The sequence below is a fragment of the Leuciscus leuciscus genome, assembly GCF_965113295.1.
Source record: "Leuciscus leuciscus genome assembly, chromosome: 20".
Classification (NCBI taxonomy): Eukaryota; Metazoa; Chordata; class Actinopteri; order Cypriniformes; family Leuciscidae; genus Leuciscus; species Leuciscus leuciscus.
Window position 1 is genome coordinate 18,643,359 of NC_138744.1, and position 20,261 is coordinate 18,663,619.

General features: G+C 35.5%; 1 protein-coding gene across 2 annotated transcripts; it reads right to left on the bottom strand.

The window, feature by feature from the left end:
- Nucleotides 1–328: 328 nt before the first annotated feature.
- lpcat3 (lysophosphatidylcholine acyltransferase 3) lies at nucleotides 329–19,878 on the bottom strand. 2 transcript variants are annotated; one of them, XM_082149096.1, is made up of 13 exons: nucleotides 19,721–19,878; nucleotides 17,943–18,050; nucleotides 15,042–15,148; nucleotides 14,314–14,407; nucleotides 13,499–13,533; nucleotides 11,837–12,018; nucleotides 10,899–11,007; nucleotides 8,922–9,008; nucleotides 7,513–7,679; nucleotides 5,767–5,914; nucleotides 3,054–3,209; nucleotides 2,803–2,930; nucleotides 329–1,848 (listed from the first exon to the last, which is right to left on the bottom strand). In XM_082149096.1, the coding sequence occupies exons 1-12, from the start codon at nucleotides 19,803–19,805 to the stop codon at nucleotides 2,811–2,813; spliced, it is 1,398 nt and encodes a 465-aa protein (XP_082005222.1). In that variant the 5' UTR covers nucleotides 19,806–19,878; the 3' UTR covers nucleotides 329–1,848; nucleotides 2,803–2,810. The 2 variants fall into 2 exon arrangements, with proteins under 2 accessions (XP_082005222.1, XP_082005223.1); XM_082149097.1 differs by lacking the exons at nucleotides 17,943–18,050; nucleotides 19,721–19,878 and adding an exon at nucleotides 15,296–17,936.
- Nucleotides 19,879–20,261: the final 383 nt, after the last annotated feature.

Below are 20,261 nucleotides of genomic sequence, written 5' to 3' on the forward strand. Positions count from 1 at the left end.
ATATTAATAAGCTAAGTATTGTCAATAGTAGGAAACATTTCTTTTCCATCCCGATTAGCGATGGCTGGCTGTGTGATACATCTGGCTGGGAGGGAAGCATCTGGAGGGCTCGTGCCAACTACTACTCATCCTCAACCTACACATTTATTCCCACCTCGAGTCTAAAACGAAGGACATTAGTGAATGCGTTTGAACTCCCCACTATCACTATCTGTGATTCAGCTCTATAGGGCCCAGACTGCAAGATGACGTCATATCGGCTCCCACAGCAGACAGATCTAAAACCCTGACACCACAGTTCAAAAACACCACAACACACTGGAGCAGATTTTGTTAAAATCCAGCATTTTTTAATGGATATTACAAAAAACGTTTTCATTTAAAAGTAATTGTTTTTTCCTCTCTCTGTTTTTTTTTTTTTTTTGTACATTTGGTAGCAGTAAGGCAGTAGTAGTTGTTTCCCAAAAACAATTTTTACATCATTAAAATTTGCAACCACATATATAAATATTATAAAACAATTCCGTTGCTACAGTGAGCCTCTGTTCCCTCGGATTAAATCTGGGTGCAGGTTTTAAAAATCGGTCCTCACTGAAGAGTGATGCACATTTGTGCCAAGGATCTTCAATATGTCATGTCATATACAGAACAGATATGAAGGCAAATATGTGTAGCAATTACTGAGAGCAGATCACATAGAAAAAAGATCCTGATGTATGATGATCCTGAAGTGTTGAGAATGAAAGTTATAAGTATAAAAATAACTTCACTGTGCAATGAAACAAAATGACATTTTTAAGAACTGCGCGCGCACACACACACACACACACACACACACACACACACACACACACACACACACACACACTTCATTAATCTGAATAACAGCTTTTTTGTTTTTTTTTATGTGCAGTTTAGTTCATTGCTCACTAAAATACTTATAATTTAAATGTATAATACTCTGCTCTAAATAATATTGACACAAATTTACCCTCATATATATGATTCCGGTGTTTAGTGTTGATGTGTTTCTGTTTTGCTTGTGCTCATACACAGGACAAAAAGATTTACTGGATAAAATGGAATGAATAAGAAAAGGTCAGATGGATGGACAGACAGTGCTAAATGGAGTGAGAGGATGAGATGACAGAATGATGAGCCTTTTTATGAAAGCGTGTCAACAAAAAAAAGCAGTTACCATAAAACTCCTTCCTAAAAAAAAAGAGAAGGTCCCCCATCAGAAGTTGTCTGATCAAAAAAAAAAAAAAAAAAAAGGTTATAAAAATGGAAAACATTCATTTATAATGCCAGGCGATGGTGAATGTTCAGTCACTGTTCACTCTTATGTGTGTTTCACATTTCAGTGTCTTATTTTCTATCTAAAGGTACACAAGTTGGAAGTTGCTAGCAAAGAAAAATAAAAAAGGTCTCATTTGTTTCCATCTTTCAAATACATGCTCTACATTCCCTCTAAAAGTGCACACATGACCTCAGCATCAGCAAAAGCCAGTTCTCTGATTAGTAATGGTCTCATTTCCTGTTTCCTGTGAGTAATGAGTGCAATGGTATGAGCAGATACAGTATAATTAATTTCAGCCACCAAACATCAGTAAATCTTATTTAACGAATATTGAACCTCAGAAATGCTTGCGTTTCTGCACCTTTTAACCCTTTTCATTAGAGTCAGAAAGAATGAGAAAACTTTCCAACGCACTAACATTTGTACACATACATCAGTGCTGTATGTAAATAGTAATATATTACTAAAGGCCTTAAAATTTGTCCTCTTCAGGTGCTCTTTAAAAGTCACAGTTCACTCCAGTCAAACTTAGATGGCCGCAAACAAACCTGTGTAAGACAAAGAGGAAGAAAAAGGATGATCATTTTACTCTTTCACAGTCACTAATTCTAAAGCACTTTTAGGCAAAGATTGCTAAAGGTTTTGTCAGTTATCAGTACAAAACTCATCATGATCAGAAACAAAACGCTTGGATGAGAGAGAAAAAAAAAGGTGATGCAACAAATAAACAGACATTTTATGAAGACCTGGATGAATGAAACATTGCCGCAGCGCCAGTGAAAAGCTTTGAGACAGAAGGATGATACAATTTTTCCCACTGGAATTAAATGGCTTATGGTCACACTGATCCTAACTGAATCATCAGTCATGATCTAATGAAGTATGATTATGCTGCTTATAAGTCCTCCTGGGAAGATCCTACGTACGTGTTCGGAAGCCGTAATTAAGATGTGATGTGGGTTCAAGTGATCTGGGTCAGAATAGAAAGGACATGGAAATTGCAAATCTTTTTTTGTGCTAGTGGAATTCAAGAAAGAACAAATGATGTGCATTATGTACACTTTTTTCATATATTCATCTTGATCTTGACTTTATCTTAACTAAACAAAATATGTACAAACTTAATTGTAATTTTATCTGAATTCTGCTAGAAATATCACCCTTGAGGTGAGATAAAAATGCAAGAATATTTGCACGGTTTGGAAGAATGGTGCGCTGATTTTTATTTTTTTTATGCTTTTGTTTACATTTTTGACATTTGTTTAGAATTTTCTTGAGTTTCTTGAGTAGCAAATCAGCATATTAAAATTATTTCTGTGATCGGTCAGACCGGCTCACAAGGGATAGATGTAAATACCATGTAAACTAATATGATCTGAAGCACAGGAAACAGCAAACACAGGAAAGAATAGATGTCACACTCACACACATACAAAAAAAAAAGTGATAACAGACAGGTAGCACAAACAAGAGAGTCTAGAAGAGACAGATGCTAAATTTACCCTTTTAATTAATCCTCCTTTTTCTCACTGCCTTTTTTTCGAGGCACGAACACCTTGCGGAGGTATGGCAGGACGAGAAAGGCAGCGAAGAAAAATATGTGACCACAGAAATAAATGGAGGAGTAAACCTGGAAAACAAATGCATTCAAAATGTAAATGACAATAGCAAACACTGTGATAAAGGTGGTTAGGAACATGGACATCCAACATCAGATTAATGATGAACCAATCCCTGAGGAGTAAGTACACACCTTGAGCCACTTGTCGTAAGTGAAGAGGCAGAATGGCACCAGAGGGTATCCCATAAATAGCCAGTGAATTAACTGCTGTACTAAATATACAAGTGGATACAGATGACTCTGAGCGATGGATGTCAGTAAAGGACTGTCCCGCACCAGTGCCTGAGCCTGCAAAAATATTCACAGAGCAGTTATATTACATTTAGCCATTGTTTAATGGCATGTGTCCACGTACGTGAAAGAAACGCTCAATATTCTGCCCAAAATGCTAATAAATTTATCATTTGAAGTTGTATAAATGACCATTAACAAATACATTTAGTATTTAAGCATTAATAAATGCTGTAAAAAAACATTGCTTGCTTTGCCTCGATGTAAGTTTCCATATATGAGCCTGTCGCTCAGATCCCATAAAAAAAAATTAAGCGAAAGCGCTTCGCTCCACTCACTCCGCACCGGTGGACACATACCGCAAGTAAACATGCACAATGTTTCAATCTTGCCTAGAGCCATATTTCACTGAATAATATTACATTTCAACTTGTTTTGTTTTTCTCCTGAGAAGGTTAATGATCAAGCTGTACCATCAGCATTCATCAAAAAAATGTGTTTGGCTCAGACAGGAAAATATCAATTGTAAATGTTCCATTGACTTTCATTTAATGATGTCTCACATTTTAAAGTGGGACTACAAGGGCGAGATGCCTCCTCACATACTCACAGCTGTCTTCAACCTGTAAGATTGAGTTGCACAACAAAGATAGATACTCAAAACAGCTGCAACAGTCTTCTGATCGATTCAGAAATTTGGGGAATCGTCGACCTCCTCACCGTTGTTTTCTTTCTTTCTTTTTTTTAATGAAAGATTGGAGGTACCTAATTTCACCATGACCACAGGATATAAAGGTTGCAGAAAGTAGCCTTCTCATTATATGAATCTTTGTTTGTAATATGCAGATACATTTCTATATCTCTGATAGATTTTAAATTGTAATTTTGGCTTCCCCTGAAATGGGTCATAGCACAGCAGTAAATACGCTCATTAGAGCATGTGCATTTGTTGCATAGATGGAAAAAGACGTGTCTAAAACGCATGTGCACAGTTCAGTTGAATGATGAAGTTTACTTTAACTGTATGCTTTTGCAGAGAATGTGTAAAGCAAACCGTACACTGAAACAACTACAACAACACTGAAATAAAGAGTGTGTGGTATATCTGTCAATTAGATAATATCTGTCAATTAGATACGCGTGGACACAGAAGAATCTCAGCCAATGATCTGTGCTCTCAAACGCTGCGTCTGAAATCGAATACTTCCCTACTAAATAGTATGCGAAAAACAGTACGCCAAGAGAGTAGTATGTCCAAATATATAGTATTCAAAAAACAGTAGGCGAAAAGTCCCCGGATGACCTACAACTACCTCCGAGATTCTGAAGTGCGCATTCAATGGACACTTTACTATCCCATGAGGCCACGGGAGAGGATTTATGAATGGAGTTAAAGGGACGTAACTGACGCTGGTAGGTCACATGATAACGACAACATGGCTGATGTAGTACGTCCAGATTACATTCATACTACCCATATTCATACTATATAGAATGTGCTTTTTTTAATGGTTGCAAATTAAGTTCAAATTCAAATGTTGTACCTACTCATACAGTATGCGATTTCGGACGCAGTTAATGAGTTTTCTTTCAGAATTATCATTGGTTTATGAAAAAAAAAAATAAAAAAAAAATAGCATTCTATTTAAATGAAAATAAAGACCCTCACATCATGCATCTATTATCTCGTAGTTTGCGCACAAAAAGTATTCTCGTCGCTTCATAATATTAAGGTTGAACCACTGTAGTTACATAGACTATTTTAACAATGTTTTTACTACCTTTCTGGGCCTTGAAAGTTGTTGTCAATGGAGGGACAGAAAGCTCTCAGATTTCATCAAAAATATCTTCATGTGTGTGTATATGCATATATAGAGACACAAAGACATTATATATATATATATATATATATATGAAAATATAATATATACACATATATTATGTAAACAAAAACTTTTATGTTAGATGCGATTAATCGATTTGACAGCGCTATTATTTATCATATAATTTTTTTCAACATTGATTATAATAAGAAATGTTTCTTGAGCAGCAAATCAGTATATTAGAATGATTTATAAAGATCATGTGACACTGAAGACTGGAGTAATGATGCTGAAAATTCAGCTTTACCATCATGTTTTAAAACATTCAAATATATTAAATCGTATTAATATTTCACAATATTACTGATACTCAAATACTGTTTATCCAATAAATGCTGCCTTGGTGAGCATAAGACAAGAGCATGAAGAGCATAAAACACTCTTGAACAGTAGTAGTGTTGTGTGTGTGTGTAATGTATCCTGTGTGTAATGTATCCTGTGTAAGCCGTTCAAAATAGATTTAATATTTGATAAGTTTAACTTAAGTATAACTGATATATCAGGACTCTAGAATGCAGTTTTTTTGCTCCATCTTTTATATCGGAGCAAGACAATAATTTCAAATAAATACTCAGTGAGATACTAAACTCAGAAACACTATATCTTCAAAGCTGTAAACTTTCAGATCTGCCTTCTGTTGGCATGAAAGTAAGTGACTCAAAGACTTTAGACATCTAGATTCTAAACATCTTCACGCCTCATGTCTGGTATAGTAATGTTGCCATGGTTACCTGCTTCTCCACATTGACAATGATGAACTCCACGGAGAAGCAGATGAGGTACCCCGAGTGCAAGCCGTGCCAGACAGCCAGGAATAACAATGTGAACATTTGAGACAACAACTTGTTACCCAAAAACTTCAACCTCTTAAACACATGCCTGTATTGTAGACGAGAAATGGAGAGAAAAAAAAATTACGCATAGATTGAAAAGAAAAACAATACGATTTTCAAAGTCACTGATAGGGCAGAACGATTAATCACAATAAACAAGGTTCCCACACCTTGGTTAACTTCAAATTGAAGGACCTTTCAAGGACTTTCCAGGGCCAATACGCTGATTTCACGCAGCCGCCATTTTGAAATCGAAAGTGAGGCTCCGGTGGGAAGAACCCCGGAAGTAAAGATAAACAACAATGCCTTGGATTACCAACCTGAAGCTGCTGCCGCGATTTACACTATTGGATGTTACTATTCAATATAGGATATATATATAGTTCATTCCTGCTTCTTTTTTTACATTCTGAATTATATATATAAAAAAAATAATATTTATAAATGATTTTCACTGTATATAGTCTAAAGTATGAAAGAAATGTATGTACATTTTTAGAATTTACACAACATCATTAAACACAACAATACGCCATCGCATTCACGACTCTCCTGTGATTAAAGGCGACACTTCCGGTTTTCTTCCCACCGGAGCCTCGCTTTCGATTTCAAAATAACGGCTGCGTGAAATCAGCGTATACCCTCAAATTCAAGGACTTAATGTGGGAACACATTTGTTGTGTCGAACAAACGTTGAGGTTCCATTGTAGTTGTTTTGTGCGCACGTGAACGCCATGGTAACGTACAACACAAAGTACCTCACGCGGGAAACACTTAACGTAACGCGTAAATGCGCGTAGCTAACGTAAATCAAGCAAGCTAGTATTCATAGGCCACCAAGTATTGGCAAAATAACACATTAGCTGACCGGAGAAAATAATATGTTTTTTTTTTTTTTTTCAGAAAACTAAATGAACAAAATAAATTCAAGCACTTTCAAGGAACATTTCTATTATGTTCATTTTCAAAAACTTTCCAGGGCCTTGAATTTTTTTTTTCCAGATTCACAAACTTTCAAGGATTTCAAGGACCTGTGGGAACCCGCGATTTGGCAAAGGCTGCGATTATTTTATGCGCAGCTTGTCAGTGGAGTGCGGCTGATTGGTAGTAAATACTGCCCCATTTGAACGCCAGAGGGCGCTCTCATGCAAACACGATAAATATGCCCCGCATCATTCCAGTAAATCCCTATCGCTGTAGCTGAATAAACAGAAGATTGAAACGCTTTGATTAAACATGACTTATAAATACACGACTGCCTTATTCTGTGTAAGAAGGCACATCATCTCACAGAAGGATGCTCAACTGTCGTTATGAAGTGAGTTTGGAGTAAATGCATGTTATTAAATGTTGTCTGTTGTTGGACAAGAGGTTCATAAATGCTTCTCATGTTTTGGAAAGATGTTTGACGCGTGTTGTTTTTTCAAATGCACGTTTTAAGTGACTCAAACTCACAGTGCTTTCAGATGGAGCAGCGTTTACAGAGCCGTACATCAATGACAAGCTGCGCATAAAAAAAATAATCGCAGCCTTTGCGATTTTAAAATCGCGATCAGCCATCTCGATTTAAGTGCGATTACATGTAAAGTGTGATTAATCGTTCAGCCAATAAATGTCAAAAACATTTAATAAAAAAGCACATACCTGGCCACCCAAGCATTTGTGTTGATGTTGAAGGAACTGATGGTGCCTGTGAAGAGGGGCGTGGTCTCAAATAGCCACACCCTCACATTGGCACAGGCATCCCATTGGGGCTCCCCTTTTTCGTTCTTCCCATTATAGCCCAGCCCGGAGAGTATACACACACCTTCCTAAGAATATAGAGATGTATACATTTATATATTTATTTAGATTATGGCTCTTCCAAGCTGTATAATGGCTGTTTCTGGTTTGAAGTCCATTAAAGTGCATCTATCCATCATAAAAGGTGCTCCACACGGCTCCGAGGGGTTAATAAAGGCCTTCTGAAGCGAAGCGTTTGTGTAAGAAAATATTCATATTTATCACGTTACAAAGTAAAATTCTAGCTTCCGGCCAAACGAACATATGCAGTCTACTTGCGGCTAAAGCGCAGCTTGTGACGTCGGAAGTAGCGTAGTACGTCATGGCGTAGCGTAAATATCAGCAGTACGTCGCATTACTCGTATAAGTTGTACTTTACAGTTAAGTCGAATCCGTATGTTCGTTTGGCCGGAGGCTAGTTATTTTAATTTATAAAGTTTTAAATATGGATATTTTTCTTACACAAACACATCGCTTTGCTTCAGAAGGCCTTTATTAAACCCTCAGAGCTGTGTGGAGCACTTTTATGATGGATAGATGCACTTTTATTGACTTCAAAACCAAAACGTCCATTCATTGCCATTATTCAGCTTGGAAGAGCCAGGACATTTTTTAATATAACTCCGATTGCATTCGTCTGAAAGAAGAATGTCATTTACACCTAGGATGACTTGAGGGTGAGTAAATCATGGGCTATCCCATTAAGTTACATCTAAAAACTGTATGAATGTCTTTGCATTTGATTCAAAATATCAAACCAAGTGGAATTATATATGATGTGGTTTGGTTATAAATCATAAAACAACAGATATGCTGTTCAGAACTGAGACTTTATTTAGGCATTCAGACATTTTAAGTGTGGCCTAAGTGTAAAAAAAAAATGAAAACAAAGTAAAATACAATAGAAATTGGCCCACTGAATGTCAATGAAACCTTTCCAAACATCTAGAAAACAATGAAAACAATGCAAGCACACCTACAACTCACAATCTACAGAAAGTTTTAAGCCAGAAAACCTGTTTAGCGTCCTCTCAACCTGATCAGGTGTGGCTTGTACTTCTAGTCTGGCGAACCCTAAGGAGGTTCAGTTTCACATTCTCAGCTAGAAAAAGAAAGCCACGTCTTGACTGTAATTGACTTTTTTCACAGCTAACACCTCACCAAGAAGAGAGTAAAGATTCATTGACAGAGTGCGCGGCATGAAATGTAATGACTCTCAATTACCACAAGTGTGCTCTTAATGGAGGATTGAGGTTGTGCTGTTTACTCACCGTGATCAGCCAGCAGCTGATGTACTTATACAGGTTTACTTTCACCCACACTAGGATGTACACACACTTGTACCAGAACGGATGTGCCTGAATCACAGATAAGAAGAAATTAATCACTTCTGATGCATTATGAAAAATCGTTCTTTTTAAACATGATTTAGCCTTATAAAACCATAAAAAAAAAAAATTGTTTTCATTTTATTTTGCGTCCCATACAGCAATCAAATGATTACTGTATTTCTGCAGAAAGAGGTTTAAATGATGATGAATAGGGATGTCAAGACTTTTCATACTTGTTTTTCATTCAAACTAACGGTAACACTTTACAATAAGGTTTCATTTGTTAACATTAATGTATTAACTATCATGAACTAACAATGAGCAATACATTAGTTACAGTATGTATTAATCTTTGTTAATGTTAGTTAATAAAAATAGAGTTGTTCATTGTTTGTTCATGTTAGTTTACAGTGCATTAGCTAATGTTAACAAATACTACTTTTGATTTAAAAAATGTATTAAGTGTTGAAATTAACATTAAATAAGATTATTAAATGCTGTTAACTTAAGTTGTTAACTAATGAAACCTTACTGTAAAGTGTTACCAAATTAACAACTAATTAAATTAACAATTAAATATTCCAAGGGGCATCCTTCCTAAAATACAAAGACAACTATATTTTGTATAAAGACCATTTTTCTGTTTGAGAATAGTGTGATATTACTGTATAAAGTAATTGTATGTAATCATTCAAAATTTGAAAACATTATTTAAAACAACACGAAATTACTGAAATATTTTTTGCAAGATATTTACCTTGTATTAAATAAACAGGAGTTTATTTAAGTATTTGAGCAATGTTAAATCAATCAATGTTTTGTTTTAGGTTTAGGTTAGTTTAACTCACTATGTTACTAACAATAATGATAATATTTATAGAAAATACAGATATGACTCTTTGTCCAATAAAATTTTATTGTATAGTTTGTAAAATATGGCAAATTACAGCACGCAACGCGAGTATCGTGTTTAACGATATGATTATGGTGCTTGTTGTCATGTTGTACTTAAAAGGGATAGTTCACCCAAAAATGAAAATTCTGTCATCATTTACTCACTGTCAAGTTGTTCCGAACTTAATTTCTTTCTTCTGCTGAACACAAAAGAAGATATTTTAAGGAACGTCAGTAACCAAACAGTTGATGGGCCTCAATGATTTCCGTAATATTTTTATTCCATTCTATGGCCCATCAACGGTTTGATTACCGACATTCTTCAAAATATCTTCTTTTGTGTTCAGCAGAAGAAAGAAACTCGTACAGGTTTGAAATGACTTGAGGGTGAGTAAATGATGACAATTTTCATTTTTGGGTGAACTATCCCTTTAACACGCAATGTTTAAAGTAAACATAATCGTTGTTTGTAAAGCGCTCCCACACCTGATTACATCAAGATTTTTTTTTTACTTTTACAAGGCAAGAATATGCAAGCCATGCTTTCTATACGCATGTAACATGCAGTGCAAGTTACAGCTTTAGCTCACTGCTTGAATGATTGCTTCATTCGTTTGTGCTGAAACGTATTAATTGAAATTTGATAAGCTGAACTGATTTAATTAACATAACTGAGTCTTGGTTATACATGAACACCCCTAACAATGAATCATTTTTCACTGTTTGTGTGAACTCATTTTAACTTGCTCCTCTGCATTTTAACCCCAGTCAAAAATTTGGCTCACAGTAACCGTTTTTCATTTCCAAAATTACTATACACACAAAGACTATACCTGACAGACTTAAAGAGTTCTCTCATTCAGACTGTGAGCTTTCTGTGGCGTCAGCGCCACATTGAAAAGATCACAGAACTAAAACAAGTGGCAACTTTGGCTCAAGAGATACAGATACAAGGCTGCTAACAACTTAAATACTGAACATTCATTTTGTGACTCTGTGTATGTTCAGTCACAATCCACTAACCTCAAACTCATCTGTTAAGTAGTAGTTAGCTGGGTAGAGCGGCCCGCCCATCGCAAAGATAGATAGGGTGATCAGACCTAAACCGAATCGCTTCATTGCTGGAACCACACTGCAAGAGGAAGAAATGTTTGTTCGATTAAATAGTTCATTAAAAGAGGACTATAATAAGCATTAATGGGTCAGTACTAGTTAAGTTGTGGTCAAAAGCAGCGCTGCCTAAAATGCATATCATTCATTTTCAATTTCAAGCTAAAGTGACAATTGGAGTCATGATATGGGTGAGCCCAGCAATTCGACAAAGTTTATAAACCGTAACTTTATGCAAATGAGTAGAGACACCATGTGACAATGGGAGTAAAGACCGTGCTTTTCCTCAGTATAAAGTTATTGTGAAGGGTTTTGCTGTTCTATATTATTTGTCTCAGGGATATAATAAAATAATAAAATGTGTGGAAAAGCATGTCACAGTCTGTCTGCATTCTGATTGACTTTTCATGCATTGGTAATCATTTATCTTCTTCATGGTATGATGTATTGCAATGCATATACAAACAACAAAACACAGAATGTTCATTTTTAACAGTGAGAAAAACTGATTTCTTGTCAAAATGGATTGATATCTTATTTTTACCAGTAATATGTCTTATTTGTAATTACATTTCCATTAACACTTTAGTTTAGGGTCCAATTCTCACCATTTAAACTAGTTGCTTATAGCTTAAAGGTTTACGACAAACAAAAAGATTGAGTGAGTTACTAAGACTTGTTCATTATCATTTTGTCCTTGAGCAAGTGAAAGAAGTCAATGTCCTTGTAATGGACATATTAATCCTGCAAATCACTTTGGATGAAAACCTGTTTATAGAAAGTAAAATCATTGGTTTGACAGACTTTAGCTAAGCTAGTATTGTTGTACTTGTGAAATTTTGTGCACTTACCTATTGGGTGGTTGTCCAGGGACATCGGACATCTCTCGAGACACCAGCATCTGGTAGTTTCGCAGTGTGAACTGAGGCCCTACCAGAAAGCCTCCATAGAAGTATGAGAAACCAAAGACCTCCAACAGAGACGGCGTAGAGCTGAGGGCAGACTTCTTCTGTTCTGCGTTTATCTGAGATTGCTACATAAAAGAAAATGAGTAAATTAATTCAAAGATAGGAACTGGCCGCAGAAGATGAATTGCAAAAAATATTGCAATCTATAAAGATAACAGATATACACTTCCACTTAAAAGTTTGGCGTCTGTAAGTTTTTTTTTAACGAAAGAAGTCTCCTATAGTAATCAAGACTGTGTTTATTTGATCAAAAACACAGAATAAACAGTAATATTGTTAAGTATTATTACCATTTAAAATAAAGGTTTTGTAATGTAATATATTTTAAAATGTAATGTATAACTGTGATGACAAATTAGAATTTTCAGCATTATTACTCCAGACTTCAGTGTCACATGATCATTCAGGAATCATTTGAATATGTTGATTTGGTGCTCAAGAAACAGTTCTTATGTTGAAAACAGACTTCTTTCATTTGTTTAGGAAAAGGTGACACATTTTTTTCAGGATTCTTTGAAGAATAGAAAGCTCAAAAGAACAGTAAAGACATTTATAAAGTTACAAAAGATTCCTGTTACTTTTGATCAATTTAATGCATCTTTGCTAAATAAAAAATAATTAATTTCTTTCCAAAAAAAAAATCTTTCCGACCAAAACTTTTGAACAGTAGTGTAAAGACTCTTGTTTGGAATGCACTATAGTCTTGCCAGTGAACAAAGAAAAGTGCATGTACCCATTTCCACCTGGTACCAAGATACATATCAAGTGGTTAGTATTTAATACAGGGTCAAAAACATTTAGTGACTTTTTTCACTTAAACCACATTCTGAGGGTGAAACATCATATTTGTGACTTGATTTAAATGACAAATATACAGTATTTGAGAGAATAATTGATGTAATGTGAAGTGATGTCACAGCTGGTCAAAGGAGACGCATGATACCAGGTGTAAACATCGCGTGATCTGTCTGTCTGACTGATCAAATCACCAGAGATGGATGCTAATACCAGGTGTAAACAGTCTATTTTCGGTCATAAGGTAATCTTTACACCCTCAATAAAACATTGCTTTAAGAGGAGTAGGAATTGTCTTTCTTGAATGACTACAGTTATTGACACAGAGGGAGATAATCAATAGATATAACCTTTCACACAATCACATGAAGACGCCAACTGTGTTAAGCCACAGCTACGATTAATATTTAGACAGAGGCGTTTAATATGAGCCACAGATGAGATCACTGCAGTATAGAACTAAAAGATTACACAATTACATCTCAGGGAACTTCACTACATTTCACCTTGCCAGGAATCATTACACTGATCCATAGTGGCCATTTAGCAGAACGTCTGCTACACAACTGAAGAAGATACTTTGTGGTTCCTCATCAGTTCCTTGTGCTCAAATCATGCATAAAAATACAAAGAGTGATGCAGGAAGAGGAAAAGCAGTGAGATAATGATAAGAGGATGAAAGGTGAACAAACTGAGCAAAGGAAGACAGAAATGGTGGAAGATAATAGCAGCTCATAAAGTCAAACTCACTTCTTTTCCACCGTCATAGTAATCAAGCGCTAAACCTGCAATGAGAAAATGAATAATCGTCAGTACTAACATGACATGAGCACTAGCACTGGAGGAGAAAAAAAAAAAGGTGATGCTGATCTCATAACAACAATATTACAGACAATACGTCTTTTATATAGTGGAAAATTTCAAAATAGTGATAAAGTATGAAATAAATAGTAATAACAATGGTAATTACAATAGTACAGAGTAAAAAAAATACCATGGTTTTGCAGACATGGTAATAACATACCTAGGTACATCTACAGTAGGGATTTACAACACATACCATATCTGTTTTCTATCAGTATGAAACATTTTAATTAATTTTAGCAGTGGATATTTATTGTGCATGTTAATTTCCACTGTTTTTAAGTTTACATTACCTTGCTGTTCTCTAATACTCAAAAACACTTTTTAAAAACACTGATAATTTAATAACACTGTAAAAAATAACATATAATTAATATAATATAATATAATAATGTGATTCCTAAATTCACTTGTAGGATTTAACATTATTTTTTAACATCTTCCACTTATCAGTCATCATATATACATATATATATATACATATACATATACATATATATATATATATATAAAATACACAAATATATACAGACACACACACACACACTTCAACCATTACTGTACTATGGCATTTTGTAACTCTGTTAATTTACCTTGTGATTGCCTTGTGAGAAATAGTTTAACAGAATGCAGTTGTAAATATATAAAGTCAGGGAAATAATAGATAAGGAAGAGATGGTAATTAAAAGCAGGCATCATACCGATGAGTTTGAGTGTGAGGACACAGTGAGGCATGGTCCATTTGATATCATACTCGTCTGTAGCTGTGTAGTAATAACCCATCAACAGATATATCTGCCACACAAAAAGAGACAGTGTACAGCCTCAGGTTCTGATTGTCAATGACTTTACTGTTTTTCTGTCCGGGGTTAAAGAGATCCTAAAGATGTGTTAACTTTTAAAAAATAAGCTCTTAATTTCCCTTCACATTCTTTTAGGTTCCTTTGGTCTCATTAATAAAAGATTTTTTGCAACAGATAAGCATTTTTCAGAAATATGACTGATAGACATTCCAGAAAGACTTTAAAACATGAAACTGGCAGGAGTGTATCTCTCGCAGTGTGTACACCAGGCAGAAAATCTCATCATGTGAATTTAATCATGTTTTTTTAACTGGGGTCTGTGTGACCCTGACATAAAATATAACATGGGTCATGGATGATGGCTGAAGCATGTCATAAGTTCATAAGTGTAAGAAAAGTCATGAAGTATCAGTCTGGTACTTCAATGTTAAGCATGCAATGCACCGCAATGTTAAGCACTTTTCCAACTATTAAAATAAGGATTAAATGCATGATCCAATATGGTAGTTTTAAGCTTACAGCAGTTCATGCACAAGATCACGTCAAGAGCACAAGAACTGATAAAGAGATAAAGATAAGTGAATGTGTGTGTGTGGGGGGGGGGGGGGGGGGGGGGCGGTTCTCACCATCTGAAAGATAAAGCTACTCAGAACACATGTGACTGTCCTTCCCATCAGCCTCAGCATCAAGAACTGAATGATTATACATAAGAAGGAGTGACCGACCTGATACCCTGAGAGAAGGACATGGAGAGATGAGTTATTGCATTCCAGCAGAACCAGACCATCACATAACTACAACAGTTTATCTACAATATGAAGATTTTTCAATAGAACAGAATACTTCAGCCAAAATGCCAATTGTGTCATCATTTACTCACCCTTGTGTCATTTTCTTTCTTCTGTGGAGCACAAAAGGAGAATTTTTTTGTAATTGAATGAGTAATATTTTTTTGACGGTCTCTCTTTTCCATATCATGCCAACAAATGAGTACTGGGTATGTCAAGCTCCAAAATGACAAAATCACCATTAAAAGTATCATAAAAATTATCTATATATTAAGCCTATAAAAGTGAGCTATATTCTAAGCCTTCTGTAGAAATACATCAGCTTTGGAACAGACCAGAATTTTAAACTTATTCACTAACAAATCAAATATGCCATTTTTGACATAAATAAGACTTGCTCATGAGAACCAATAGAGTATGATGTACCATTTTGTAAAGCTTCATTGAACGGTGGAAGGGAACATTATCAGTGGAAAACAACAACATTTTTGGCATGTTTATCACACAAACATATTGTCTGACTTTAGAAGGGCTGAAATATGGTGCACAAATAGAATGGACTATTTGATAATTCATACTTTTGTGGTGCATTTCTTTGACATTTTGGAGCCTGTTAAATCCTGTTCTCATTCATATTCATTATACGGAAAAAAAGTGGCTGGGATATTCTTCAAAAATTCTTCTTTTGTGATCTACGGGAGAAAAGTCAAGTAGGTTTGAAACAACATGAGGGTGAGTAAATGATAATGAGAACAAGAATGTTGATTTTTGGGTGAACTATCCCTTTAAAAAAATATCAGAAACAGAGGAAAAAGTTAGAGAAAGACAGATTTCAGACTCAATGACAAACTAAAGTAGAATAGAGACAGACCTGCTATTAGATCCAAATGCAGCACAAAAGAAATCAAATACACAGAATACAAGCACAAGTTAATTTTCCCATTTCCCAACACAACACTCATCTGTTTTCATTAGTTTGCTTTTCAACCTGCCACTCATATTCTCATTAGCCACGCTCTCACCACCAGGGGTTATTGCCATGGTGACAAAACCTCATGTCTCTCTGTCACAATCTTCTTTAAAGCCACAGTCACCAGGAAATCCTGACCACAGACTGCAGAGCAGTTAGTCAGGATACCCTTCATTTTCCCTCCATTATTCTCAAGGACACTAAATGCTAAATAACTTTAAAGAGAACAGCCTCAAGAGGAAATCTGACGGGGGCTGAAAGTAAATAATTAAGCACTTTCACTGGACAACTAACATATCATGAAAAATAAAAACCCTTAATGCTCTGTGTTTATTACCTTTATGAGAATGAGAAACAGGGCTTGGCATTAACTTTTTTGCTCACCAGCCACTGTGACTAGTGGTTTTCCAAAGTTACCAGCCACTCAGCATTTTCACTTGCCACAATTTTTACATTGATTGCATGGGGAAAAACTGCCATATGGATTTTTTTAAAATATTTTTTCATAATTTGAGACAGAGCCATTTTACTGTTACACATGTGTGTTTACGTTCACTTAAAACACAAGTGACTATGTTTATGTGAATACTCGCCAAGACCGGTATTTGGACTTTTTTTGTGTGTGTATTTGACTGTTTAATGGCAATAAGCAGCGAAAACTAACTAAATTTAGTACTGACTAGTACAAGTGTTAATGTCAAACCCTGATGAGAAATATACACTACCATTTCAAAATCTGGGATGAGTCTTTTTTTTTTTTATTAAAACTTTTGTTTATCAAGGACATATTAAATTTATCAAAAGTGACAGTAAAGACTTTGTTATAACAGATTTATTTTTTAAATTTGTATTCAACAGAAATATTAAGCAGCATAACTGCTTTTAGCACTGATAATAGAAGGAAATGTTTCTTGAGCAGCAAATCAGTCTTCAGTGTCACATGATCCTTCAGAAATCATTCTAATATGCTGGAGTAATGATGCTGAAAATTCAGCTTTGCAATCACAGCTATACATTACATTTGAACAAATATTCAAATAGAAAACAAATCATTTTAAATTGCATAATATTTCACAATATTACTGTTTTTACTGTATTTTAGATAAAATAATGCAGCCTTGGTGAACAGAAGAGACTTCTTTCAGAAGCATATAAAAAAAAATTCGTACCAACCCCAAACTTTTAAACGGTAGTGCAGTATTTTTAGAGCAACTGTTTTGTAATATGGAAACTGATCTGCGGAAAGCCCTTATCTTTGACAAAAATGAACCACATAAGCAAGCGAAATGTTGGAAACCGAACTGTGATAATCCATTAATAATACTTTTAAAACTTAATAAAAAAAAAAATCTTAATCTTCCCTTTTAAAACTCCCATTCAGTGAGAAAACTATGTTTGAACCCATTTTGATGTGGTTCAATATTGAGAATGCTGCTGACATATGTTGCAAGCACACCTAGAATCAACTCTTTAGTGTGATTAGATAAGATGCAATCGAATCGTGTGAACAAGCAAGTTCAAGATTGCGAGTAACTAGAGGAACTGAACTATGGGCAGAAAAATGCTCCAGTCTAAATATGGGCTGGCAGATGCTAACTGCCGAGCCTTGCCGCAAATCACACGACTGACATTCACGTAAACATGAGCACTAGTGTTTAACTGCTAAAAAAAAGCTAGTAGGTCTCACTTAAACATGTTACAGTTGTAAAGACACTAGTTATCAGATCTTTCAGCTCCTCACTCCTTCCCTGCTTCATTCTCTATCTCACCAAAATTAAACGTGGCCAGTGCCAGGCCGGAGAATGTGTGGAAGAGATGAACAACTGTCGCAGACTGATGAAAGAAAAAACACCGGTAGACCAGTGCAAAGGGATAACCTGCAGGGGAAAAGAAAGAGAAACAGATTAGGCATATAATGTGTGGCAACTGTAGATAAACGCTTCCTTCATGAATGCTTGTCATTGCACATAAACTTGACAAGCTAAATTGTACTCTTGAGGGCACGAAACACTAGAGAAAGTTTTGATGGAGCGTTTGACAGATAGGAATGTGTAAGATCTGTGCTGAGGATGCACCAATATTAAATATTAATATCTAATATTAATAATATAATTATAAAATAAATAAGCTGATGAATATTTTCATGTTATGGCCAATAACCGACCAATATGGCCGATCTTAAAATTCTACACTAATTCGTCTCCAAAGCAAATTACAAAAAACAAACACTATAGGTTTAATACTGCAGGTGAATTTTAATTCTAATGTAGGCCTACAAAATGAAAAATGGATATTCACTTTGATATGTGCTGAAGATTACATTTAACATGATTAGTGCTTTATGTGAGTACTATTTATAAACTTTTAGATTATTTATTAGCATTTTGAATTAGCTGTTATTTTTTAAATGTTCAGGTTTTGATTCATTTTTGCTTTGATCATGTGTATCATTAGTTGTTGTTTTTTTTATTTCTATTGAGCTTATTTTTATTTCAGTTTTAGTAATTATAGAACTTCAGCTTAAACCTATAGTATTAGTGGCCAAGTCTATTTATTCTAATATTCATTTAAGATTTAGATTTTGTTCTAACTTAATTTCAATTATCAAAATGTTTTAAATAATATTTACAGTTTTCTTCAACAATTACAACTCTGTTTTAAGTGAGTGTCAGCAGAAGGTGATCTATATGTCTCATTCATATGTAAAAATAGCTAGAATATTTTGTGCATCCATAGTAAAAAGTTAAAATGGTTTCAACTTTTGGTCTTGACGTTTTTCCTCACACCATCCTCATTGAATACAGCTTTACATTAAAAACAGTTTCATCAACATATGTATCATGCACAGGTTAAAACTGGAAGTTTAGTAGGCTTCATTCTGATGATCCATATGGTAAAAACTCTGTTGAGGGACTGCATTAACACTATATATATTACAAACACATGAAACGCTACAGAAAGACTACTATAGTACTGTAACAGTCATTCCATGGAAATCATGCAAATGTTTCCCCAGCTCAGTCACATAGCCCACATGTCATTCATCTGGTTGAAGTGGTTTAGCAGTCCAGTCCACTGCAATGCACCTGGCCAAAGTACAAATAACCTAGCTATCTGCTCTCACAACCCTATTCTTATCAACCTGTAACATGAAACCCAGCTTCATTTGCATTGAATCCGTACAGCTAACTGTAGGTCAAAGCACTAAAATACAGTTGCAAAATGAAAAGACAGCTGTCAGATGGAGGTCTACCGAGTTAAACTAGTTGTAATCCTAGCAGATGTGTGGAGTTAACCGTGACATGTAGGTCACCCTTGTCGACAGTTGATTCTGGCTAGAGTCGGTATGAATAGAGAGAGTTGGTGTTGGTTCCGTGTCTTTAGTGCAGCTGGGAACAGGTTAGACTTGAGGTGTGACTTGGGCAGACTTCTAATACAACTACAACTACAACAACATACCTGTCCACGTTTCTAATGACTCCTAACGACACTCATCACAAGCTCTCCGCGGAGCCTAAAAGATCTCACTTGTGCGCCGTTCACTTACCTAATAAGACAGACAAAATCAATCGAATCGCCGGTTCGGGTGAACCGAAATATTCGGCTATTTTCTCCATGAAGGGAGCCGCCATCTTTAGTGTGGGCGGAAGTAGCTGCGGTTGGGTTTCCGTGAGTGTGTGGCGCTCGTGAGGTCTCGCGCGCTCCCTTAACTCCGTTTTGCTTACTCCTCCTCTCGTCACCTCTCACACCATTCACAGTGAACCTTCAATCTCGGCTTTCGCAAACGCCTTGCGCAATATTGCGCCTTGTGCCATTTCAGTTCATAGCCAAGCACCTTAATGACGCGAAATGAGGATGAGATTGTTTATTTAGTGCTGAAATCCGTTGAGAATAATGGAAACATTATTAGTCCGTGAGATTGGGTTTGTGTAGTAAAATAACAAATAGAACGAATGACATACGCAGGAACTGAATTATTCTTCAATTTGACAGTAAAAAAAGTGTCTTGATAAAAATAGAGCAGCTTTACAATACTGCCCTCTAGTGTTTGTCAAAGCAAACGGCCTTGCTGCACTTGTCCTGTTGCA

What these genes read in the sequence shown, in the direction of transcription:
- lpcat3 (XM_082149096.1), bottom strand. Translation starts at nt 19,805, where the DNA reads ATGGCGGCTCCCTTCATGGAGAAAATAGCCGAATATTTCGGTTCACCC. An exon ending in ACTATGACGGTGGAAAAGAA is followed by an intron (nt 12,019 to 13,498) that starts GTGAGTTTGACT and finishes TCTTTTATGTAG; the next exon opens with CAATCTCAGATAAACGCAGA. An exon ending in CTTACGACAAGTGGCTCAAG is followed by an intron (nt 2,931 to 3,053) that starts GTGTGTACTTAC and finishes TTTGTTTTCCAG; the next exon opens with GTTTACTCCTCCATTTATTT.